This window comes from Electrophorus electricus, chromosome 5 (assembly GCF_041902795.1).
Source record: "Electrophorus electricus isolate QZ-2024a chromosome 5, ASM4190279v1, whole genome shotgun sequence".
Lineage (NCBI taxonomy): Eukaryota > Metazoa > Chordata > Actinopteri > Gymnotiformes > Gymnotidae > Electrophorus > Electrophorus electricus.
The window spans coordinates 15,432,501-15,458,517 of NC_137501.1; the positions used below are offsets into that span (position 1 = coordinate 15,432,501).

Consider the following 26,017-nt stretch of genomic DNA (forward strand, 5'->3'; position numbering starts at 1 on the left):
AGATATCTGCACTTTCTAAAAGAGAGAAAAAGGTCTCAATCAAATACTCATTGTGTGTGTGTGTGTGTGTGCGTGTGTGTGTGTTTGCGCGTGTGTGTGTGTGTGTGTTTGCGTGTGTGTTTAATCAGCGTGTCTGATTCGTTGTTCAGAGACTTGGATCAGTGATGATGATGGTAATCATAATGATGGTTAGCTGCCAGTGCTGCATTGCAGGCCTGGGGACATTTTGTCCTCCTGTGAATGTGTGTGTGTGTGTGTGTGTGTGTGTGTGTGTGTATGTGTATGTGTGTCTGTGTGTCTTTCCTCAGCATTGTTTTAAGCATTCCATATTTTAAAACATTCATTTAATGTAAATGTTCGGCTAACCTTCTCCCTTCGTCCTGTCTATTTTTCGCTCTCTTTCTCTCTATGTGGGTATTTGCACTTTTGTGTGTTGCTGTCATAGTCTATCGCCTGCATGGAATATTGTTGCAATTAAGAGTGATTGTGCTGCCTTAGTCACTATGAGAGTGTTTAGTGTAGAAGAGAGAGAGAGAGAGTTGCAGTATGAGCATGTTTCCGTCGCCCTGCCCCGCCTCTATTCGCCGTCTTCACCAGTCTCGCCAGCAGTGCTCTCGAGTTACACTTGGCGTGCGGTCGGTTACCAAGACGATTACGGATCACGAGGCTTCTCACTGTTCTCCCGCTTCTCCTCTCGCCGGAGTCTCGGGAATGTCGAATTCCAGGAAAGACTTTGACGTTAAACAGATTTTGCGTATCCGCTGGCGGTGGTTTGGTCACCCGACGTCTCCACCACCCGGGAGTCAGCCGTTGGAAGATCTCTTGAGCCACCGTGGGACCGGGGGCACCTCGTCCAGCGAACACCACTCCCTCGGTGGCTGCGCTGGCGGTTCAGGCGCCGCTTCGGGAAGCGGCAACGTTGCCTCCAGTACTAACAACAGTCGAAAGTTCGGGGATCCCGGTGTGCACGGCGGGCACGTCGCAGCGGGCGCCACCGCTTGTCCTCGCTCGATAAGTCAGCAGGAGTGTAGAAACCCTCCGCCGCCGCCGTGGGCGTCCCCGTCACATTCACGCTCCGTGCTGGATGTAACGAGCGAGAACCCGGACCCCGGCGCCAGCGCCGCGGGACAGCAGCCCTCTGCTGTGCCCGGTGGCCCGGTGTCGGACACTACCGCGGGCGACGAGGAGAACAACAACAACAACAACGCGGAGTCTGATTCTAGCTCTTGCAGGTATGACAGAGGCGCTGAAGCCTCTCAATCACCGTTTTGCTGCATTTATTTCAGTGGCTGCGTTAAGATGTCAGACTTTTCTGTCGTCGTCCCCATTCGCGGATCTGCTCGCCAGATGCGTCGGCAGCTGTTTTAGATTTAAACAAACGGAAGAGGTATGCTCAGTCTAACCGCGAGGTATTTGTGCAGTCTTCATCCACCCCTTCGCGGTGTTGTATAAATAGCAAGCTAAGAAATCACAGGCGGGGAAAAGTAGAAAATGCCATTTCCGAACTTTGCGATGCGCAACTTTTCCAACTTACTATAAGATGCAAGCTACGTTCGCGGATCTGCGCTGGATGTTCTGAGTGTAAATCTTCCTTTACGAGCAGCGCGTATTAGTAATATTTTCCCACTGAGCGGCAAAGATCTTGGAAAGCGAATAGCAGTGCATGTATGTTCCGTAAGTTACTGACTAATGGTTTTACATATTGCTGTTTCCTAAACTCAGTTTCTCTTTAAGTCCAAGAACATTTTTTTTACAGAAACATTTCGCTCAGAGTAAAGTTTCCACGTTGCATTCAGCCGCTTAGTAGATACAAAATCTTGTAGAGCAAATGGCCGCAATGGCACAGCAACTAATGTTTGAAACACGATCCGTCAAGATAAAAGGGCTTATCGTACTTAGTGAAGCCGTTATCCATCTGCGCTTTGATGCCCAAGCGAGAGTTCTGGGCCAATCAGCACAGTGATGCAACGGTAGCCGAACCAGGTGAGTCGGAGAGAGCGATTTAGTGAGTGATGGCACTCGCGCGTAACTTTGTTTTGCTACCTTTACCGTGACGAGATTGCTGCAAATTACTGTGCGTGTGTGTGACATGATGCGTGTTGCTAGCTGATGATTCATCCTGTCTCTCGTTTACGCTTTGCTCAAAATCCTGCTGAGAGCTTATCAGTGCTGGCCTGCCATAGGAAAAACGCGTGCACGTGTGTGTGTGTGTAGTGTGTGTGACCTGAGGAAATCATAGAATTGACAGGTGCATAATTACCTGTCACAGTAGGTGGAGCCTAACATTTCTATTGGCAGGCATGCCTGAGGCGTATACACAGTGCAGCAGAACTGTGCTTCAGGTGTGTGTGTGTGTGTGTGAGAAAGTGTGTGTGTATGAGTCTGGAGGTATTCTATTAAAGCACCATATTTGCCAGATGAGTAAAACCAGTATGTATCACACATGCAGCAAATGCATTTTGGTGTATTATTGGATCAGTACGCACACATGCCCAGGAAAAAACGCCTCTCTGTACAAAATCTGCAGTTAGGCTCTAAAGATAATGTAGGGAAGTGTTAGTTAGCTGCTGAGATCACAAACACAGTCTCTCTCTCAGCCCGTTTCAGCCTCTTCACACATTTCTCTGGAATATAATTGCTGGAGAAGATGAATCTTTTGATTGTGCTATTGCATTGGTGATTTGGAAGAGAGCAGTGTGCATGTAGCACACTGCAGGTGCTTGTATTGCATGTATCTACTTTCAGTGGTTGGTGTGGGGGTGTGTGTGCAATTTCACGTCATCCTGTGTGTGGGTTTATCTGTGAGTTACGTTCGCATTTCACACCATAGCAGAAATGTTTCTAAAGTCAGAGACAGACACAGGGGTACAGAAAGCTGTCAAAAACATGAGAGATGAGAATGTGTGTGTGTGTGATTGCTCAGCTGAGGAGACATGCTCACTGATCTCACTGTAGGAAGGCTAGGATGAGACCCAGGTGAGCTTTTGAGACCCAAGAGAATGTGTGTGTGTGTGTGTGTGTGCACGGGCAGGTTTGTAGCTGTTTGTGTGTGTGGATTTGGCGACGTCTATTGAGAACAGAGTATGCATCTACTGACAGATATTCTGGTCCAAAAACAAAGTGTTTTTTTCCATCTCTGTGTATCTTTCTTTTGTTCGCATTGTCTTTGCACCCTCTCCTCATCTTTCCCTGGCTTTTCTCACTCTCTCTCCCCACCCATCCCCTTCAGTTCAAAATAGCATTATAAGCATGCAGTATAGTCAAAGTTTTGAAATCGACATAGCTGAACATTCTGAAGACACAGATATCAGCAGAGGTGCATTATTTGGAGTAACATGGACAGTAGCCGCTATCCCAGCAAATTTGGTAATTACGCAGCAGGTGGTTAGTGAGATTGTGGAGAGATGGGAATCATACAGCCAGAAGTGGAGAGGTTTTTTTTCCGCACTAATCCCAGTTCAAGAATACTTGAATATGTTTGTTGATTTTTTTTTTTAAATAACTTGATCCATTTAATTTTTTTAATGAAGCACAATTTTCCCAGTGATGCATATTCCAATAAAATATGTAACCACTGTGCAATGCTTATTATATTACCACTTGTCCGGTTTAAAGGAATGTTTATTTTGGAGCTGCCTAATGGCAAGAGTAAGGTTGTTTGTGTGTTGGGGTGGGAGGTTAACTGAGGACAGGCCACCCAATATGCAGGCTGGTCATACTGGGGTGGTAGTGTCTGCTCTTCAAAAAGCCTGACTGGAGAGGCATATGGTTAGAAGATAATGCTGTTGCCCAAGACAAACTGGTTCTTTTTTGTTTGGTTTTTGTCCTTTCATTAAAATTTGGGAATTGATTTGGATTCGATTTCCCCCTCGTGTGTCTCAGCTACACCTGGTATACGGTTGCCTTAAGGATTCCTCTCTGTTAGCATGCAGGACTCTTTGTCATTTAAGGCCTTTTCAATGGCCACACTGCGGTCTCTGAGTCTGTTCTTGGTTACGGTCTGTCACAGTGGTCTGTCTGACAGGAGGTGACACCCTGCCAACTCACTGCCTTATTTTGTTATATGATATATCATTTTGGATTTGAAAGTAATAGTCCTACTAAATATGTATACCTGAATGTGTCAACTTTGTTTGGAAAAAAAAAGAAAGGCTTGTTTCCTTCTTTGTCTGTAATGTGGTCTTGTTCCATGCTGAGTTGGTGTTTCTGTATGTACGTACTTGTGTGTGTGTGAGAGTGCGTGGGTGTACGCGTGCACAAGGATTAAGGCTGATCCAGCCCCAGAGTGCTGTAGGGAAGCCAGGTCCAAATCCACTGTGGGTCTTGGGCAGTGTCCCAAGAAGCCTACAAAGCCCAGAGTTCCTTTCACCTGCTCCTTGGCCAAGTGCTTCTGTTCTCCAACATGATGATCATACTGTGAAAGTACTGGCTTGCATTTTCTCTGTGTGTGTGTGTGTGTGTGTGTGTTTGTGCTTGTGTTTTGATTACATATGAAAAGTGTGTGCGCATGCCCGCGTGTGTATGTGCACGTATGCACATGGGTAATGAACATTTTTCATCAGAGAGACATATTCTATGACAGAACACATTAGGTGAGTCTCGCTGGGTGTATATCAGGGGTGTCATTTAACTGTAAATGCGAGACTGTTTCTGTCAGACGTTCGTGACTGTGTTCAGGACCCCGTCTCAAGCACGTCCCAGAGGCACAACAAGAGCCTTTAACTATCCTGATCCCGCACACCCCACCACCTCCATTTACCTTCCTGTGTTTGCAAATCCGCAGAGACGCGAGAGCGCAGTCTGTTAAATAGCGTTGCAAGAATTTCCCACAATTCAGGATGAAAGCCAAGCCCAATTCGCAACGTTTAGTGGCCAACAGTGTCTTGTTCCTCCTAAACCACAGCTTTTGGCTTGGGAAACAGGAACGTCTCAGGTGTGGTGTGTGTGCAGTTTACTTGTGTCGGGGGTGGTGAGGAAGAGAGAGAGAGACCGAAGAAGAAGAAGAATTCATCTAAATGGTGATTCGCCAGCATTTTGGACAGGCTGACAAATGTGCTTGGATGCATGTGAATTACCGGGTTTGGAGTCAAATCCAAGAATGAATCATGGATTTTGAAAGCGTGAGGATGACATCTCAGGCTGCCAGGTCAACCAAACCCGAAGCTTTTGAGGGGAGGCATCGAATTGGTCGAGTTGTGTTTTGGGAGAGTGTTTTCCTTCTGGGTCTCATCTGGACCCAGTGGGGGTCGTATGGCCATGATACAGCTGTCCAGAGGCAGCTGTTTAAAGACCTGCTCAGCTGAGGAGACATGCTCACTGATCTCACTGCAGGAAGGCTAGGATGAGACCCAGGTGAGCTTTTCATACTGAGGTGAGCTTTTGAGACCCAGGCAAGCTTTTCAGACTGAGCTGAACTTTTTGCCCCCTTGACTTTTTTTTTTTTCCCTCAGTTCAAACTTGCAAACCTGGAAGAGAATGAGATGCCACTTTGAACAAAACAAAATCTTTCATCTCTGCTGCCAAAAAGTGCTGGATCATTTTTAGAGTGGAGCAGCTGTGGTCTAGAAAATAAACAGCCCCCCCCCCAGTGAAAAAACAGTAGGTGACAGAACTACAGAGAGGTAGTGTGTGTGTGTGTGTGTGTGTGTGTGTGTGTGTGTGTGTGTGTGTGGGAGTTAGGAGTGACAGAACCAAGAGGCAAAGAGGAAGGTAGGATAAGTGTGAAGTGAGTGCAAGGGAGGGGGAGAAGAAGGTGTGAAGGAGGATGATTCGCTGTTTCAGGGATGTAGTGCAGGTGCCAGGGGTTTTCTGCCTTTCTGGGAAAAACCCCCCCCCCAAAAAACGAAGGCTTTGCTGCTTTGACACGTAATTCGCCAGTGTGTGCGAGTGGGTCCCCACCCGTCTGCAAACTCATCGTTGTTCCTCGCTGAGATTAAGTAGTCTTGGCATTAAGGAAAGCCAGATGCTTGAAGCCTGCTTCATCTAACATGTTTAGTGACCTCTGCCTCTTTTCTCACCGTTTCGTTTCTCTCTCTCATTCTCTTTGTCTGCCTCCTCTCTGATGCTTGGGTTCAGTTATGTGGAAGGGATCTCTGATGTAGGTAGTCTGTTCCAGTCCTTCCGGAGCCGTTTACTAGATGAAATGGTCTGAACGGAGGGAATAGGATTAACAGTTGTCGCCACTGTGAGCAGCGCTTCACTTGTGATTATTAACCGTGCTCAACAGTTAGCAGTTATTAGTACCCTGCGACACAGTGTACTAATATATACAGTCTGGTTTCCTGAAACATTATGCTTATGTTGGTTGCTGCCAACACCTGCAGTTTGTTTAGACACTCCCTTTAAAAAGCCCAAGACTGGTCAGTGACGTCTGTTTGTTTGGGCACTCCCTTTAAAAAGCCCAAGACTGGTCAGTAATGTCTGGATATTTGCGACAAAAGCTCATCTGAGTCATACCCATGGTCATATCGCAGCACGGTTTAAAACTACCATCATCTGACCCGCAAGCAGTTACTGCCCTACTAAACAGAGCAGACATGCAGCCTCTTGCAGTTAAGTAACTGGAGAAGCAGTAGGTAAGACTGCTCTTTTTAACTGCTGTTTCTTTTGTCTTAAACAGGTTTATAGCTGAGAGCACATCTTATGATAAACAAACTCTCCACTACACTACATCTGCCATCTGTTGTCCGTCGGTTGTTGGGGGATGGGTAGCTAGACAGAAAACAGATAGGACCAATTCAGGTGCTTATGAATCACAATTAATGATTAATATAGTTGATTTCCAACTAATGACAAGCAAACATCATCCCTCTGAACTAACCACTTCGGCCTTCAATTTTTTTTTTTGCTCTCCTCGCTATACAAAATGTACACACGCACATGCCAGTCACACCACGAGCATGGCTTTGGTACCCAGGGGGCACACGTACCAACACACAAGTTCGTTTCGGACGCTTCTCAGAAGCCATTTTGATGAAACAGGAAGGACACAATAACCCTCCGTTGATCAGCTCTAAAGCAATGGAAGTTTACGGCAAGGACCTCTGCTCCGATCTACGGGTTTGCGCTCTAACGTAAGCCTGTCAAATGTCTGTTCCACCTCGTTCAGGTGTGGAGCTCGTCGGCGTTATGCAGGGTGGAAGCAAGTGTCGACATGTAACGCCAAGACCTCCACAACCGTATTTAAACGCGCTTGATTAAAGAAACCGACCAAATTCACGTTAAGAAAAATGCATATTCTTAATTTATATTACCTTGTTGCCGCTGGTTTCTTTGCAGTATCAAAGTTACGTTAGAGTTTAGTACGCTGCGACCTTGATTTCCAACTGCAAATACAGCGCCTGTTTCAGTGCGGCTTATTTAATGAGTCTGAAAATGACAAGCCTGTGATTAATTAGCGCTGTTAGCAATATTAATTCCACAAAGCTCTCGGGCGACAAGAAAAGCCCAAAAGCCGTTTGAAATTAATAGTTAACCTTGGCGAGAGGAGAATATCAAGAACTATGGAGCTGTAAAATTATGAAAGAAGAGAAAACTGATTCGCTAAGGAGAGACATTAACAGGAAACAAGCAATGTGGTGGAGAGGGGAGAAAGAAAGCATGTGAAAGAGACTCACAGGAAACGAGTGTTGAGGAGAACAAAAATAAAAGAGCCAAACCACCAAGGACAAACTCGTTTGCTTTGTGTATTTTATGGCCGACTTCTCCATTAGTACTAATTACCACAAGCCCTCAAAGGAGCGTTTATGTTCACGCCGCCATTAGATGGAAGAGAAAGAGTGTTTTGTTGTGCCAGTAAATGCTGCCGTCCAAGTCGGTCCAAGTGTGACTTAAGCTCGTTTCATGTGCACGAATTCTGTGTGCTGAATTTCAGTCAAAGCTCATCATTCTTAGTTAACGGAACGATTTAATTAAAAATGAAAACGATTAACCATTCTGTTGGGTCGTTTCGAGTTACGCGACCACCGCGGTCTCGTTAACGCTTCTCTCTTCGTGTGTGTGTGTGTGTGTGTTTTCAGGACCTCTAACAGCAGTGCGACGCTGTCCTCATGCGTGTCCATGGAGCCGTGCGTGCCAGATGAACTCTTCCAGTCGCACTGCCACGCCGAGAACACGTTTAGGCGCATGGAGACCTACCTCAGGACCCGCAAGCTGTGCGACGTTGTCCTGCTGGCCGGGGAGCGCCGAATTCCCGCGCACAGGTAACGCGCACGGCGAGCCTTGCGCATTCAACACACCAGAACGCGCCTTTGTTGAGAGTTGGCAGTACGGAGGAAGAGACAGAGATTTTGCAGAGTCTAAAAGTTGGCATTTAGTGAGAATGCTCACGTATGCTAAAAAGAAAGTCTTTCACTAATGAGGGAGGCCTACTGTGAGTGTGTGTGTGTGTGTGTGTGTGTGTGTGTGTGTGTATACACAGTCAGACAGTTTTGGCACAGTCAGCTGAAGATGAATCCTTCAGGATGTGTGCTTGGATGAGCTTAGAGAGGGAGTGACGAGAGACAAGAGGAAGGAGAAAGAGAAAGCAAGGAGACGGATGTGAGCACATTTTACAGTCAGTCCCTTCTGTCTTTTCAGGCCCTTTCCTACACTCGCGCCCTGCACACACTCGCGCCCTGCACACACTCGCGCCCTGCACACACACACAAGCTGTTCGTGTTTTGACAGTGAACACCCCCTGTGTCATCTTTCCTTTGCCCGTTCATCACCCACTCTGTCGCTTTCTTGTCGTCCCTCTGTTCTCCCTCCATCGTCCTTCTTTTAGGTAGCCGATGACCCAGTTAGGAGTCTAATTGGGGGTCTGCCTCGGGCCGGTACAAAGGGGTTTGTTCACGTTGACCGATAAATACACACACACACAGAGCACCCTGATGACTGAAACCTGCATGCTGTTTTTGTCTGCAGAAGTCAGACAATGGACCCAGTCTACTTGATGAGAAAGTTGAGATTATTCTTCTTGAACCACTGCCATGTGTGTTGAGCCAGCAAGTGAGATTTGTGATTGTCCAGCAAGATAAAGCCGGGTTAATTAGCTTTCTGACAGACAGACAGACAGAGCGATGATGAAGAGAAATTGAGGTGGCATTAGTTAAAGAGAGCAGGCTGAGACACTGCAATGCTGGTGTCATGTTTTCTTCCCTCTCTCTCTCTCTCTCTCTCTCTCTCTCTCTGTGTGGGCATGTCTATCTGTATTATCTCTCTGTCTGAGTCATCTTGTCAATAGCTCCCTGTCTTCCCTAATCCATCCATTCATTCTCTTCCTCTCTTTTTGCTGTCTTTCGTTTGGGGATCTGGGACTGGTTTCCTTCTTGAAGGACCCAATATCGTAATGTCATTTATAATTACTACTAGATTTATAGATAGATTTTCTGCTATAAATGATTGACTGCTTCATCCTGCATCCAAGGGGTGGAGGGATAAAGAAACAGTAAAACCAGTGGCTATAATAGTGGAGGTCACACACCACACACATTTTGACGTCTGTTTGGGCGTCTTCATCCGCGTTGTTTCATGTGCTGAAGATGGCAGGACATGCTCTCAGAGACACAGTTTTGGAGAATTAGCCTCCTAATACATAGCCGTATTTGTTTTGATGGCTGTTTCTCATTTTGTTATACACAGTCATTAACATACAGACACTGGACTAATAGATTTAAAGCTTTGGGATTTGAGCCATGCTCTGTGTGTGTGTGTGTGTGTGTGGGCTTAGCTGATTTAATAGGAAATCCTCTGCTTTTACACTGCTTTAGCGGAAAGCATCAAACAAATCTGCAGTCCCTTTCTCTCTCGACTCTTTCATCCTCTTCCCCACCCCCATCTTGTACCATCAAAATATGGGCTCCTGTTTGTATTGATGGCAGTCCGAGTCCACTGGGAGATGAGGCCAGTCCAGGTCTTTGTCTCCTGGTGTGCATTCTCTCTCGCTTGGATCAGGTGAGCAGGGAGTTTGGATATAGCAAAAACGTGGGCCGCCTGGGGTCTCATCAAAGCAGCTGTGGTTGTGCGGAAGAAATGCGTCAAAATCGTTTCCGTTTCCCCTCTCGGCAAGGCTGTGGCCTTTTCAGACTTGGCCCAGGATCAAGGCAGACCTAACAGTGACGCTCACAGTGTATGCTGATGTTGGTCATTATTTGATTCAGCATAGATGGAAGAAGATTAATCATCTGCCCTGAAAGAGTTCAGAAATCTACATCAGCACGGATTAGAGTTAGAGGAACCCATGTCTCTCAGCAGTGCCGGAACACAGGGCTTTAGTGTACTGTGTTCTTTGGTACTGACAGACACGTGAAGGTGAGCTGGGAGCCACTTATGGGTATTAAGATCCTGGGTTTCCTCCAGAGGTGGAGATGGATTCTCCCACAGTAGTTCTGCAGGTGCTGAGTGTTGGCGGAAAACGACCTTGTAGCCTCTGTGCTGTGGAACTGATTGATTCGGTAGACGTCCCCCTGTAGACAATCTCAGAAGGCCTTTGATGAAGTTTCTTGGGCCGGAAGCCATTGGCTGCCACCGGGAATGTTGCGTCTACCTGTGGCAGAAGGAGGTGGGACTTTGATCAGAGCTGCACACGGATACACGCGTATCCCATGTTATTGCAGTTGTTTTTGAATTACAGGAATGCTGGAATGTGTTTTTTTTTTTTTTTTTTTTTTTTTTTTTTTTTTTTTTTTTAAAGATCAGTACTAGATGGGCTTATAGTGTAGTGTAACGAGAAAGCATTATTGTTTGGATGATTTCTAGCTGCTGCTGTAGCATCGTCCAAAGCAAAAAAAAAAAAAACTAAGATCAGACACTTAATTAGCTTGAGTGCAGTGGAAATACCATGGGCCCTTATGGACCACCGGTATTAATTGACTGGGGATAATGGAGAATCTGGTATTTAACCCCAAAAAGCCTCTTGTCCCCTTTCTTAACGCCTTTTGAACCTTGTGCTTTGGCTGGCAGCTTTTCCGTTGTGTGGCTACACCTGTCTGAGGATGAAAACGGTGAGAGGCAACTGCTCTTTCAAAGGCTTACAGATGTTGGCCTCTCCAAAAGGTCTAGAATCTGGGGTGTGAAAAATCTACACCCTTTGGTGAACTCTGAGAATGTTGGGGTGCAGAATGGGGAGCTCGTCTCTCTGTGTCAGATGGGTCGTTGCCATCATGCCGGTGGCCGTGCAAAGCCCTCCCCAAGACATTTGGAGGGTTCTGCGTTCCACGATGGCTCCCAGTGGTTTTGATGCAAGATGTAACTGTTATTTCACTGCTTCTTTTAAAACTTTGTAAAACTCGATACTCTTTTATGCATTATGTGACTGTCCCAGACTAACCCCACTCTGAATTCCTGGGTCTGAGTTGGGGGTTTCTGGTTACTAAATTCTTGTTCGTTGTGGGACTGCAGGTATTCTCAGACTCTGGTGGCTAAATACACTTTATTGAGCTTTTTGGTTGCCTAAATGAAATGAGCTATTTGGGTAAACTTTCTGGTTGGAGTCTGAGAGGAAGAGTATAGTGTTCTGAGTTTGTTTTTGTGCATGTCTCTTTCTCTGTCGCGCTCTCTCTCTCTCAGGTTAGTCCTGTCGTCTGTGTCGGACTACTTCGCAGCCATGTTCACTAGCGACGTGCGGGAGGCCAAGCAAGAGGAAGTCAAGATGGAGGGGGTGGACCCAGACGCATTGTGGGTCTTGGTGCAGTATGCGTATACAGGTACGTGTTGTGCAAACATTCTCCATGTGACCATTGTTTTGGTCCTACACCAGTTTAGGAAGCTTCTGCACAATAAGTAAATGATTTGGTTCTCTTTTTCTCATTCCCTCTCTTTCGCCCCCCCCCTCCCGTTTTCTTTATCTCTCTTTTTTCATCCCTCTTTCCTTCCTCTCTTCTCTTCCTGCTTGCAACCCCCCACCCCCACCAGGGCGTTTGGAGTTGCGAGAGGACACTATTGAGAGCCTGCTGTCTGCCGCGTGTCTGCTGCAGCTGTCCGCCGTGGTGCAGGCGTGCTGCGCCTACCTCATGAAGCAGCTGCACCCTTCCAACTGCCTGGGCATCAGGTCCTTCGCCGATGCCCAGGGCTGCCGGGATCTACACAAAGTGGCGCACAACTACACCATGGTAACGTGCATGTGCACACGCCCATGCATGCAAAACACTCGCATGAAAATGTGCATGCATACACAAAATGCCCGCACACACCCACACACACAGAGGGTTCCGTAAGTACTGCTGTGAAGTTTGGACTCAGGACTGTAGTTATATTCAGTGATGGGATGGGTACGTTTTGATGACTTATCTTTTATTGTGAACCATTGCTGTTTCTTTTTATATTGTACTCTGCAAAAATGCCTGTGCCTGAATATACTAAAGAGCCTTTTATAGTTGTGTGTGTTTGTCCCCTCTCTCTCTCGCTCTCTCTCTCTCTTTCTCATTTCCTTTGTTGTTTTTTCGTGGCCTCAAATACACGTCCTTAAGGATTTGCCCTCCTCTGCAGTTAACTGTGCCGGAACTTTCCACAGCGTGCACACAAATGTTGCGTGTGTGTGTGTGTGTGTGTGTGTGTGTGTGTGTGTGTGTGTGTGTGTGTGTGAGAGAGAGAGAGAGAGAGAGAGAGGGTGAACTGGGAGAGTTTAATTGGTCAAGCTAGTATTCAGCCTTCACACACTAGGTTCTTTCGTTCTCTTGTTGGATGTTGCTCTGTTCCTGAGGGAAGCTAATTCACAAAATATAGCCCATAATGCGCCCCCTCCCCCCCTCGTGGTTACCAACTGGGAGGTTGTCATGGAGACTGTGTGGGGGAAAAACTTGACTCCCCCCCCCCTTCTGTTTCCTGTTCTTCATGCACTCCTTCTCTTTCCTGTTCTTTCTTTGTCTCTAATTTGTTCTCTTTCTTCTTCTTTCTTATTCCCCTTTTCCTGCTTCTTTGATCTCTTTTCCCTGCCTTTCTCAGGAGAACTTCCTGGGTGTCATGAAGAATCAGGAGTTCCTGCTCTTGCCAGCGTGTGAGGTAGAGAAGCTCCTGGCATCAGATGACATGAACGTACCGGACGAGGAAACCGTGGTGACGGCGCTGCTCAGCTGGGTCCGCCACGACCCACCGACCCGCCAACCGCAGCTGCCTGCCCTCCTGGCTCATGTGCGCTTGCCACTGCTCAAACCACAGGTCAGTTTGGCTGTCAATCAACCCATCACCTCCAATAGACAGATCAGGGTGTCTCAGATCAGTCCGGCTATCAGTCTGGATGTAAGGTAATACATCGGTCCCCCTCATGTAGTTTTCGCTCTCAGCAACTCGACTAAAACTTCCACCATTAGCTCCACACCCTCCAGTAGTTTATTCAGGCTGATAAAAACCACACCACCAGTCGTGTGTGTGTGTGTGGGGGGGTGGGGGGTGGGGGGGGTGGTGGCAGGGAAGAGCACATTATAAGAGAGGAACATTAACACATTATCTGGAGAGGTCGATAAAGGTGGTGGTCTGCTTTTCTTTTTTTCTTTCTCTTAACCACTGTGGAATATCTAAGGAGGATGTTTCACATCTCCCCACACACACACTGTTTCTCTGTATCTCAGAATTGTTTTCTTTCTGTAAACTTCAGCAATATTTTACCTCCCATAAGATGTGGGCAGATCCAGGCCCTCAGTGATTTCCGCCCACCAGGTCTAAATGGAAATCCTGCGGCTCCTTTCATATTCGGTTCCTCTCCTCCCCCCTGCTGTCTAGGTTCACACCTAATCGTTCTTCCTACGCACACACGCCAAATCCAACTCCCCCCAGTCGCGGCGATGACGGCCCATCAAGCCACGGAGGGGATTGGCGGCGATTGGCGGCTCCGTGTCGAAAGGGGGCCGGTTAAGCGAAACGCGTTTGCGTTTAGTTCGTCTCCCGGGGGGGGCAGTCGGAGGAGAGGAGAGGCGGAGCGGGAGGGGGTTGATGGATGAGCGCGGCGGACGGAGACGAAGGGCAAGATGGATGGAGCGATGGTGGAGGCGGTGTAATGAAAGTGTAGCCCAGGTTATGAAAGCTGAGGAGAGGGATGGGCTGGGGCACCTTTAGAGACCTAATAAGCACTTCGGTTGGCTGGCATGGAGTTTGGAGGAGTGCACACAAATGCGTCCAGGTTGCATCTCGAGAAGTAAAAGATTAGATCATCTAGAGGATTATATAATATAGACTGATCTACATATATTTGCCACATTCACAAGAGAGAAATTTGAATATTGCTAATGTTGGCAGTGAAGTTTTTTTAAAATATTGGTTTGTGAGCTATTCAGTGTTTGCGTGTAATGTTTTATGTCTGTAGTTTAAAACGGCGCTGCTTTAAACTCTTGTAGATTCTCTTTGAAAAATATGGGAAAAAAATGTGTAAATTAATGTTTTCCCCCTCAGGAAATCTGGTCTGGAGCATTAACAGGGTTTGATGTCTTTATTGGCTGTAGGCCTGCAATTATGATAATGGAAAGGTGTGTGTGTGTGTGTGTGTGTGTGTGTGTGACACTTGTCTCTGAGGGGTGCGCATTACCTCTGCAAACTTCATTAATGTGGGATTAGACCACCAACTAGCCTGATTCCTGTCTAATTAAAAGGCTTCCGTCCAGAGCAGGCCATGAGCGAGGGAGGAGTTGGAACAGAGAGGTGGAAAGGGGGGTGGGTGTGGAGAGGATGAGTTCGTTGCCGCAGCAGCGAGAGAGGATTAGAAAAGAGAGAAAGAGGAAGAGTCTCGGAAGAGGCTGCGTTTTCACTGGAGAATAACCCTGTGTGAAATAAGGGTTTATGGGTAAAGGCTTTTTTTGGTTTCTTGTTTTCCGCAGACAAGGAGCTGGATTTGCTCTTCATATGGGAAAACATGAGGGTTTTAGTTTAGTGACAGTGGAGCTGGTTTTTGCTCCCAAGGGACGCTGGCGCTTCAGTGTTTTGTGTATAATGTAGTTGTTATTCTGGTCCCATCAAAACTGTGGAGAACAGGATAGGATTTTATTTATTTTTTAAAACAGTTTTTGCAGCAGTGTAGACCAATGAGCTCCCGAGGGACAGCATGGACTGAGGGTATGGTTAATGTTTTCTCACTGGTAGTTTTTAGCAGACATGGAGGCCAACCTGCTCCTGAGGGACAGCGTGGAGTGCCAGCGGTTGGTCATGGAGGCGATGAAGTACCATCTGTTGCCAGAGCGACGGCCCCTTCTGCAGAGCCCGAGGACACGCCCCCGCAAGGCCACGGTGGGGGCGTTGTTTGCCGTGGGGGGCATGGATGCCACAAAAGGTAACGGAGCTCACACCATGTGTGTACACATGGTGGGTGGGGTACTTATACATGCCAGGCAAATGCATATGGGGGCGGAGCAGTTATACACACCATGTATGTACATATAGGGCAGAGGGGCAGATCACAAAGCAGGATTTCTCACTTAAGCAGATAAATATATTGCTCGGATAAGCGCTAGTTGCTCCAAATGCAAGTTATTCAGAGTATGCAGAAATGCTTCTGCAACATATATTCTGGTACCGACAGAGACTGGAATTTCTGGTTTCAGCATTTTAAGGTCTACTGCGAAAATGTACGAGCACTTGTGTGTAAATGGTTGCCCTTGGTAACAGCAGCAGGCTGAGGCTGTGTCCTAGGCAACGGAGCGGATTCCGCAAAGGCTCACGTTTCTCATGTGGGTGCATCATGCTAAGTGGATATGGGATTATATTGGTTTCCATTTGCATGCGTCACCTGAGTCACCAGTGGGCGTGCAGGTCGTGAAGTTGTCACCTCTGACACCTGCTCCCCCACAACTTTTTTTTTTTCTTTGTCTTTTGTTTCTGCCTGATTCTCAGGTGCTGCCTGTACTGGGGGAGGGGATAGGGTGTGTGTGTGTGTGTGTGTGTGTGTGTGTATGTGTGTGTGTGTGTGTATGTGTGTGTGTGTGTGTGTGTGTGTGTGTGTGTGTGTGTGTGTGTGTGTGTGTGTGTGTGTGAGTGTGTGTGTGTGTGTGTGTGTGTGTGAGAGAGAGAGAAAATAGCGCATGTGAACTGTATGTGTCAGCGGTGTGGGAATGTGCGTGCGCTGACGCCGTGCTCTGTCCGACAGGCGCCACTAGTATCGAGCAGTACTGCCTGCGCAGGGACACGTGGCGGCAGGTGACAGTGATGAGCGGACGACGGCTGCAGTTCGGCGTGGCCGTCATCGACGAACGTCTGCACGTGGTGGGCGGCCGTGACGGCCTCAAGACCCTTAACACAGTGGAGTGCTACAACCCCCGCAGCAAGACCTGGAGCGTCATGCCCCCCATGGCCACGCACCGCCATGGCCTGGGTGAGCCCACCCTCGACCTCCGACCCGGGGATGGGTCTGTGGGAGGGGCTGGGGGTGGATTCGATTTGCATACCACTCTGGGTTCATTCCAAAACTGCAGAGACACTGTCAGATATCGTTCGTATGCATTTTGTAAGCGTAGTTGCTGACGTGCACAATTGGTGAGCCCCCTCTACGCTGTCTATGACTTGGTTTCTGACCACAGCATCACCGCTGGCTGGACGTTACTGGGTTGTCAGACCACTTTTAACCCAGCACTGACTCTCGTTTGGTAGTGGCATAGTTGTAGTTGTTGAGCTGTACAAATTTGTCCGGCACTGCTGAGTTCAGAGTGGTCTGCTATACAGAAATGCCCAGTTAGCACGACTCCGCGATGTGCTGTGGTCAAATAGTTCAATACCATGGCTAACAAAGTTGCCATGACAACAGACAAGCTATCCATTTTAAAAGTACTTCTAAGGTCATTCTAATAATTTGTTATAAAATTGTCTAATAAAATAATAATAATGGTAATGCTTATTTATATGGCACTTTTCAGTCATAGAACATTAAATGAACCTTAAATTATAAAGTACACTATTGGAATAATATTACTACATAGTTGCCATGGAGAGTTGCTCGGTGGGTGGTTGGGTGAGGCTGGAGGGGTGTGTGTGTGTGTGTGTGTGGGTGTGGATTCCCTGCATTAATTGTATATTGCCTTTACAATTTTGTTGGTGTGCTGCTCCTATGTGCAGGCGTAGCAGTGTTGGAAGGCCCCATGTATGCAGTTGGAGGTCATGATGGGTGGAGCTACCTGAGCACGGTGGAGCGCTGGGACCCTCAGGCCAGGCAGTGGAGTTTTGTCGCATCTATGGCAACGCCCCGAAGCACCGTTGGAGTTGCAATCCTGAACAGCAAGTGAGCACCATTGTACTCCACCATCGTGTGAAATCAGCTTTGTTTAATTAACTCCAACAGTTAATTAGACCCTAATTAGTATGCAGTGTTTTGCCACCCACAGCTGTGCTGTAAACATGTGGGTGGGAAAGTAGTAACATTCACCCTGAACTGCGCTTTCTCTCTCTCTCTCTCTCTCTCTCTGTCTGTCTCCCCTGCTGTGTGTCCCTTTTCTGTCTCCCTCTTTATTTTTCCTTGGCTCCTTCTTTCCTCCCTCGCCTCTCGCCTCGCAGGCTGTACGCGGTGGGGGGGAGAGATGGCAGCTCATGCCTGAAGTCGGTCGAGTGTTTCGATCCGCACACCAACAAATGGAGCGCCTGCTCGCCCATGTCCAAGCGCAGGGGGGGCGTCGGCGTGGCAACCTGGAATGGCTTCCTGTACGCCATCGGCGGGCACGACGCCCCCGCATCGAGCCTCACCTCCCGACTTTCTGACTGCGTGGAGAGGTGAGGGGTCGAAGTGCAAAAAGGGGGTCACTCTATGGGTTTCCACTTAAATGGGCTGCAAACATGCGCAACAACAAAGTCAACAAGGCCAAAAATTGTATGAGTCATATTCTCATCTCATTTCATCCAAAGATCTCGATGACGTAACGTGATTAGGGATAAGATTTACAAAGTCAGTGGTGTTTTATTTCTTGTCATTTAAAAATTTTTTACCATTGGTAGAAAAAATATTTGCAATATCGGTGAAATTTTGGCTTTTTAAAAAATTCATGTTTTTTAATGCCCATTTTAAAATTTCAGATTTTGAAAACCCACTACTGTGGATGATATTAACATGGCCATGAGCCAATATTGATGAGCCAGGAGTGCTCACTGGTCCTCTAGTGGAGGTGCATTTACAGCGGTGGAGCACAACGGCTCCGGTTTCTAATGAGCATTTCCATCACGGAAGCTTTTAAATATTAGATAAAATGCAGCTGTCTGATGGATTGGTCTCGTTATAATATGATAAATTTTGCATTTAATGAAAAGCGCATTTGAGAAGGAAACAGGAAGAAAAACAATCCTCTGCTTCGCAACATTTCACTCAGCAAAAATGCAGCATGACCAAGCAAAATGGAAGCAAGTTGTCACACATTGTTGCCGTTAATGTGTAGTGGATGGAGGCACCAACTCGCACTTAAAGTGTCTGCCTCTTTTTATCTGGGAAGGTACTGCTCTGTGCACAGCTGGGCTGGGATGGCTGGCCAAACACATTTGTTATTTCCTAGCCACGGCGTCCTGGAGACGTCAGCCCCCCCCCCCCGTCAAGCATGGTGTCCATGGTAACTCCTCCCCAGCACCTGGGCCCTTGGCACCATGTGGGCAGCTGGAAACGTGTGCATGCCGTGAGCTCTGTGCGCACCACCAAACGTGGGCAGTTAAAGCTGCACACCATTCGATGTAACTAAAAATTCATATGATGCTGGCCGTTTCTCCTTCGGTCACCTTTATGATAGGCTGTTCAAATCTAACCGCACTAAATGCACCGCCTTTTAACATGTCTACCGGGACAGTGAAGATAAACAATTCAGGAAAAAAAAACAAGGCAATAAAGCCAGTCGGACTTCTCTCCAGACCGTAATAAAGCAGCTGTAACGCTGTTTTTTTTCCAGAGGATGCTGGCAGCTTGCATTATGTCCCGATCGTCATCCGGCATGTTTAGACTTGTAGCTAGTGCCCACGTCAGAATAACGTCTCGGCTCTGTGGCGCAGAGGGCCCAGGGGATACCCGATGAGTTAATAAGAGCTTCTGTACTTGGCATGTGGCAGAGATGCATGACCCCGTGCTGCTGATCTCCTTGCCCTTGGGTCATGGTGACGCCTTGGATCTTGGAATAATGAACGGCGGGGCAGAGTGGCCGGCGTCCCAACGGCGCTTTGTGCGATCCAGCCGTGCTATGTCAGTTTATCTGCGCTTTAATCAAAGCAGTGGCTCTTGCATGTGAGCCCAGATTAGACACTTACTACTGTGATTCTCAGTACAGGTTCTTACCACGGTTCTGGGGTTCTCATCTCATCCTTTCCTCCTGGAGTTCTTGACCACACTGGAGCTGCCGTCAACCTGCTCCTAATTTGTTATTGTTGGGCGCAGCGGGTGTATCGAGGCTTATGTTCCCGAAGAGCCGATGGCAGGGTCTTCCTCCCATTCTATTTCTGTGTGTGCACGTGGGGGATGATAGAAGCTGGTGCATCTCGGGTTGTGTCCACCTCCATGACGCGTATTAGAGAGCTTTCCGCTTGTCCGCCCGCCCGTCGTGGACCAAAGTGAGCCGTTCGCCTCCCTCAGACTAGCAGCTCAGTTCTGGTTTGGGCCATTTCATGGTTTCCCATCTGGGCAGGCCCTTATGATGAACGCCGCACTCGATGATGTTCAGCAGAAGCCGCTCCTATTGGCTGGGTTACAATATCAGCAGGAAAATCGTCTACTTGGTTAAATTTGGGAACACTTGTTGCCCAGTGGATCACTTGTTAATCGATATCGCTGTATCAGCTGCGGTTATGGCAATGGACCTTCTGACTCATCAGGACATGCGATTGTCGTCTTGTGTGGTGCGAGTATCTGGTCGGTCTCTGGCCCTGCAGTCTCTGTGTTGTGGTGCATCACCACGCTCACATGATCATAGCATAGTTTTTTTATTATATTGCATACGGCGGCCGCAGCATGTAGCAATGCAATCGCATGGTAGAACTCCCCAGATAATGCAGTCCTAATTCAGTGTTTAACCCGTAGCTAGGGGCAGATGGAGATCGTCAAATCACCGTAGTTGTACCGTAATCGGAAATGTCCGTGGCCTAGGTGTGACCAAAGTAACCCCTCCTCCTCCAGGTACGACCCCAAGACAGACACGTGGACGGCGGTTGCGCCGATGAGCGTCAGCAGGGACGCAGTGGGCGTGTGTCTGCTGGGGGACCGCCTCTACGCAGTGGGCGGCTATGACGGACAGGTGTACCTGAACATAGTGGAGGCCTATGACCCGCAGACCAATGAGTGGACTCAGGTAGGTTGGTTGGTCTGTCTGTCTGGGCCTGGTTACACGCTCTGTCTCTGCATATCTGACTGGCTGCCTGCCTGCATTTAGATTGTGTTGGCCTGTCTGCCTGATTACACTGAGCCTTTCTGACTGACTGACTGCCATCCTAGGAAATCCATCCATCTATCCACCCACCAGTCTGTTTACCTATCTGTGTCTCTGCTGGCCTGTTTACTCTGTCTGCATGTTGTAAAAGCCATCTTGGTCAGGTCCTGTTTTCTTTCCCTCTCTTCTCACTCGGTCTCTGCTGTTTAGATTCTGCCGTGTGTGTGTGTGTGTGTGTGTGTGTCTCTCTCTCTCTGCTTGGAAGGCTGTTTGATTGGTATGCAGGAGCAATAGATCTGGCATATTGAAGCTAGCAGTGTGGGCATGCTCTTTTCTGTGCCACCTTGCAGTGCTCGGATGTGGGTGTGTGCACGTGCAAATGTATGTAAAATTATATATTGTAGACAGTAGTATAGTATAATAAATATGCTTAGTAGTAAAATTTATGATAGTATTAGATATTTTCATTTCTAGAGATCTCTTTAAAAAGTCCATGGTTTATGGACACTGATGCAGTATTACTGGAACCAACTGGACTGTGTATGGGGGGGGGGCATAAAGAGCTATTCCAATATGTCATTTATGGAAAGCTGACAAGATCAGGGGCGCGCGTGTGTGTGTGTGTGTGTGTGTGTGTGTGTGCGTGCGTGCATGATGTGAAGAACTGGCTCACTACTGACAGTCTCACCCACCGTAATTACAGCACTGCTGCAGCTGCAGAACTCAAACACGAACTGACGGAAAAGAGGCTGTGGGTGCACGTGCGTGCGTGTGTGCGTGAAATGAAGTGACCAGCAGAGAGAGAGAACCTGCACTTCGCTCTGTTTGTACAGTTGCAGCTCCCCGTGTGCTCTGCTGTGTCTCAAAACAAGTTGTGATGTTTTGCTATGTCCTTCATTAATAGAGGTCACACTACAGTTCTCCCTTTTATTAGAAAAAGGGAATTTCGGGTGCCATATTCATTTTGTTAAGCTGTTTCAAAGCTAAAGGTTCTTATTTTGTATTGTATGCTCTCCAACCTGACCTGAGTCTCACAAAGTACCCTGATACTACTAATATATTTGTCATTACAACCAAGCTTCCATTTTTGCCCCAAGTATTCACCTGGAAACAATTAAGTAATCATGTGGTTCCGTTTTTGTGCTTCAGGTGGCGCCACTTTGCCTGGGCAGAGCCGGAGCCTGCGTGGTCGCCGTGAAGCTGTGAAGCTCCTCCCCCCGCCAACTGTCTCCATGGCGATCCTTGTTCCGTATCCTCTTGCTCTCACCAGGGAGTGGAGGAGATGGAATGGCATGACCAAGCAAACGAACACACACCCACACACACAGACATTAACCTGGACGTTCAAACAGGGTTAACGGTTGGGTTCTAAGGTTTCTGTGATTTTGTTTCTTTGACTCATTGAATGGATGTCAGTCCACAGCCTGTCTTTCCGTTCGCTAACCGGAGTCCGTCCACCTACCTGCGTGTTTACATGCCGTGCTAGTTGCTGTGCCTCTCGAGATTCGCTTGTTTTCTTCTGCTGCTTACGTCTGTCTGCTCTCTTTCCTCTTCCCTCCACTCTTGATCATTTTCTCTGAGCTGGTTTTTTTTTTCCCTTCATATTCCCCCCCCCCCGTGCTGAGAGGAAGGCAAAAACCCATGAAGACATGGGGATGGTGTTAAGTGTGGTGTGTTCCTGCATTGCAGAGGAAAGTGTGAGATCGGCGCAAGTGAAAGCGGAACGCAAAGAACACCCAAACATTTTATTTGCTGAAAATGATCTGAAGTGAAGGACAGCAGCGAGGGCCGTGATGTGTGTCCTTAGAGAGTGTGTGTGTGTGTGTGTGTGTCTCTGTGCCATTGTTCGTAACACGAAACCCCCAAACCTTTTTGCGTTTCATTTTCTTTTCTTAACATTTTTAAGCCTAAGCAGGCTATATACAGCTTGTCTTAGTCGAGCTGCCAATCAAAGGGTGGGACGTCCCTAGTGAGGAGTAAGGTCAAATCAGTGGCATGGCTGTCGCATGCGCGTACGGGCTGGGAATGCTAATGCGCAGAGGGTCTGCTCACAGAAAAAGCCTCACAGCTCTTTCCCATATTCCCCGTAACGGAATTGGCCACAAAAATAAGGCTGGCCAGCTGAAATCATCATGACAGGTCGCTGCACAGAGTGTGCACTTGGTCGTATAGAGCCGGTCTCCGTTTTAGCCATGCCCACCACTTGGGGAACACCATTGTTACCAAAAAGGCAGCTGAATACTGAGGTGGAATTATGTAGCAGTCTTTAAGTGTTTCCAATTGCAACACTTTTGAACGAAATATGATCAAAAACTACATTTTTAGTGTTACGGGTGTGAGGAGGTATAGATACCTTTTTTTTGTGAGTTTGTCACTCCAAGTTCGGCAGTATTTAAGTTAAAGGAACGGTCGCCAGCATTTAAACCTCAAAACATGTTTTATGCAGTGTTCAGAGGCTGAATTGATTTTCGCATATTTTTTTGTCTAATGCTTGAATTCAAAGTTATGGATGGTGGCAAAAATGACTTCTGCAAAGCATAACTCCAGGGCATGTTTGGTTTGTTTTGTTTTTTTCTTTTTTCTTTACATTTATTTTTTACAAAGATGCCCTAAAACTATCGTTAGCTTTTTTTTTTTTTTTTTGCAGTCTTTAACGCTGGAGTGTCCTTTACTGCCCATGTCAGAGTAACTGCAGTTCTCAGACTGCAGGTAAACAGTGCTGAAATCCAATTTTCTACCCAAGGGAGGTGTTTTTTTTGTTTTTTGTTTTTTTTTGTTCGTTCACAATGTAAAATGTGGCTTATACCGAACATTTTGAACCAATCAGGCGCTTGATCTGATGCATGTCACACACTCATCCAGACGTAAACAATTTAAAAAAATGGTTGCATCTACTAGTCCACACTAGTCTTAACACTCATGTTAATGTGCAGGGGAGCCAGGCTGCGAATGTGGACACAAGATCCATAAATCTTTTTGTGCTTCTCGCTGACACTGGCATATTCCTTCAAGGTCCAGTCTGTCCAGGTTATCCTGATGCACGTGACGTAGGGCTAGCTGATTCAGCCTTGCTTCACTCGTCGATAATCTAAGCGGTGTTTTAACCCTCCTCCGGGCACTAGAACTCCTCTCAGCCTCTTCAGAAGGGGCAGGGACGACTGACCGAAGCTTTACTAAAGCTTCCACCTCCTTGAACAGACCTCTCATCCTTCCCTTCGCTTCCCTGTCTGCTCTCTCTCTCTCTCTCTCTCTCTCTCTCTCGCGCACACACACACTCTCCCTGTCCATCGGTGTCTCAAACTCTCTCGCCCTTGGGAAAAAAAAAAAAGGCTGAGACAGTGTGTTGTATTATCCGATGTACATATGAGAAGCCATGCTGGGAGGAATATCTTTAAATTCATATTAGGATGAGACTTGTGAGATGTCATTATTTGGTCTTAACCATCAATATTTGCTTGTTTTCTCACTCACCTGCCAGCAACCTCTCCCCCTCTGTCTTTACGCTGAATGAACCTGAGTGGACAAGAAATATTAACAGTCAACAACTGGTATTTCTTGCCATGAGGCAATACCATTATTGGCAATTTCTTATCTTGCTGGTAATTATGTCAGGAAACACTGACTCCACTCATATAGAACTCTTCTACACGTATATCACCCGATTAGTAATCATTTTCTCACCTTTTTTTTCATGAGGTTTCCCAAAAACTGCTGAAGGTCTTTGCCACCCGTTCTCTGGCTCATGACATACTGTGAATGAAAGCCGACTAATAAAAATCTGCTTTCACTTTAATCAAACAAACACTAATATGCCATTTCTCATAAGCAAGTACAGTTATACAGGATACTATACCAGTATGCAATAAATTAAAGCTGCTACTCTACATGTTCATCACTACAATGACTTGACACTTTGCTGAGACTTCACGTGGGATTTATAACAAATATAACAGAATATTCCCGTGACCACTGTTGGACGATGCATGAATGTGTGGCTAATTAACGTTCCAGGTAACTTGGCTATGATACCTAACCTCATAGCCTATTGATTTTTGATTTAGCATTCACAAATTGGTCCATTTCACCAAAGGTTTGTTTACACTTTTTCACTTAGTGACACGTTTTATTAAAATGTTCTCTCATTTTCAGCCAACTAACAAAATGAAAACGGATTCTGACATTAGCATAAATTTACCAATGTCTAGTAACACAGGGGAGATTAATGGATGGAAAGATAGAAAGCGAGAAGGAGGAAGAGAAACTAAATACTACAACACGCAGGATGGCCAACGGCGATCCTAAGTGCACAAGAGCAGACGAGAAAATGTGCAGCTCGCGAAGCGGACATTGAGCCATGATTGAGCACGAGCCCTCGACTTAACAGACAGGTTTAAGCACTGGAACCAAATCATCTCGGCTGAGGTGGCGCAGTTTGAAAAATGGTTGACTTCACACCAAAACAGGTTACACAGAATTGGTACAGGCCTAAACGTGGATTTTTTGCTTACTTTATCCTGTTTACATTTTATTCTTTTTCAGTTTTACATGTTTGTGTCTACCTCTCCAAAATGTAAACCTCCAGTCTGTCTATGCACATGCTAGTACATTCCTGCATTTGTGTGTGTGTGTGTGTGTGTGTGTGTGTGTGTGTGAGAGAGAGAGAGAGAGACACGCTTTTATATCCCATGCTGGGTTGCAAGTACTGCTTAGAGACTGACAGGAACCAGACATTCAGGGAATTGATTGGCAGATTCATATCCCAAGATGGCATTTAATTTGTCAGCTGAAAGACAGAGCAGAAATGAGTGCCGTAAGCTCCAGGCAAGTAGATATTAGAGAAATTAGAACAGCTTTAAAGAAACATGCATGGGGGGTGGTGCATACCATATGCTGTAACGTGTCCCCGCATAATGTATATACGTATATAAATGGGTGCGTGTATATATTTTTGTACAGTCTTGCAAAAATCATGCAGACATTGTATAATGCATTTTGCTGTTCTTGCAGGACAACCTTATTCTGAGGTTAAGTATTTTGGTTTTGTAGGAGGATGAACTGTCTTAGGTGATGGAGTACAATAGAAATAGAAGATAGCAGTGCCATTTTTTTTAGCTAAAGCTACAGTTCATGATCATGTTTTTGATGCTCAGAGCTGTTCATGTCCATGTGCTTTATCACCTGGTCTAGCCCAATGAGATTTCGAGTGTCACCTTGAATAATTGCTTCTCTTTGCTGTGGTACCATGGCTGTGAAAGTTTTGTCTCAGATATGCTGTGTGCATACTGCCTGCTTCAGGGTGATGGGAGAATTGATTATGAAGTGGTCGAGGGCAACACGGCAGGCGAGTCGTTTTAATTTTGTATACACAATGTGCAGGACTGACTGATCAGTTACTATTAAGTTTTACACAAGTGGTAGATTGTCATTTAACTTGATCATTTACCATTATTGGGGCTATGAACTGTCCTATACATTTTTTTTTTTCCACTTAGCTGTCAACGGTGTGTGTGTATGTGTGTACAAGTTCATTGCTGTGGGTACAAAGCACATGCTATGTTGTGGTGTTTTGGGGGGATGCTAGTTCCTGTGTTTTGTATTGTTGCTGTCCTCCTGTAACTTTCCTTGCTTTACTTTCAGTAGGTCTCAAGTTAGTGTACTGATAAGTTATAACTACAGTTTTGTATTAAAATGTAATTATTCTGCCTGTGTGAGCGCATGCAATAAACTATGCTCTGATTTTTAAA

The 26,017-nt window shown here is 46.7% G+C and overlaps 1 protein-coding gene across 3 annotated transcripts in view; it reads left to right on the forward strand.

Annotated features, from left to right (window-relative positions):
• The window catches only part of klhl5 (kelch-like family member 5), a 40,295-nt gene extending 14,278 nt beyond the window's left edge, over window positions 1-26,017 (forward strand). For 2 of the 3 annotated variants that reach the window (XM_081714319.1, XM_081714320.1), the window contains 10 exons: window positions 8,019-8,201; window positions 11,548-11,684; window positions 11,893-12,089; window positions 12,922-13,134; window positions 15,046-15,232; window positions 16,046-16,270; window positions 17,008-17,170; window positions 17,443-17,655; window positions 20,024-20,195; window positions 21,423-26,017. In XM_081714319.1, the coding sequence (XP_081570445.1) occupies window positions 8,059-8,201; window positions 11,548-11,684; window positions 11,893-12,089; window positions 12,922-13,134; window positions 15,046-15,232; window positions 16,046-16,270; window positions 17,008-17,170; window positions 17,443-17,655; window positions 20,024-20,195; window positions 21,423-21,479 (1,707 nt within the window). In that variant the 5' untranslated portion in view covers window positions 8,019-8,058 and the 3' untranslated portion in view covers window positions 21,480-26,017. Of the gene's footprint in view, window positions 1-403; window positions 1,233-8,018; window positions 8,202-11,547; window positions 11,685-11,892; window positions 12,090-12,921; window positions 13,135-15,045; window positions 15,233-16,045; window positions 16,271-17,007; window positions 17,171-17,442; window positions 17,656-20,023; window positions 20,196-21,422 lie in introns of those variants that run through there. The other variant, XM_081714318.1, reaches the window with a different exon arrangement.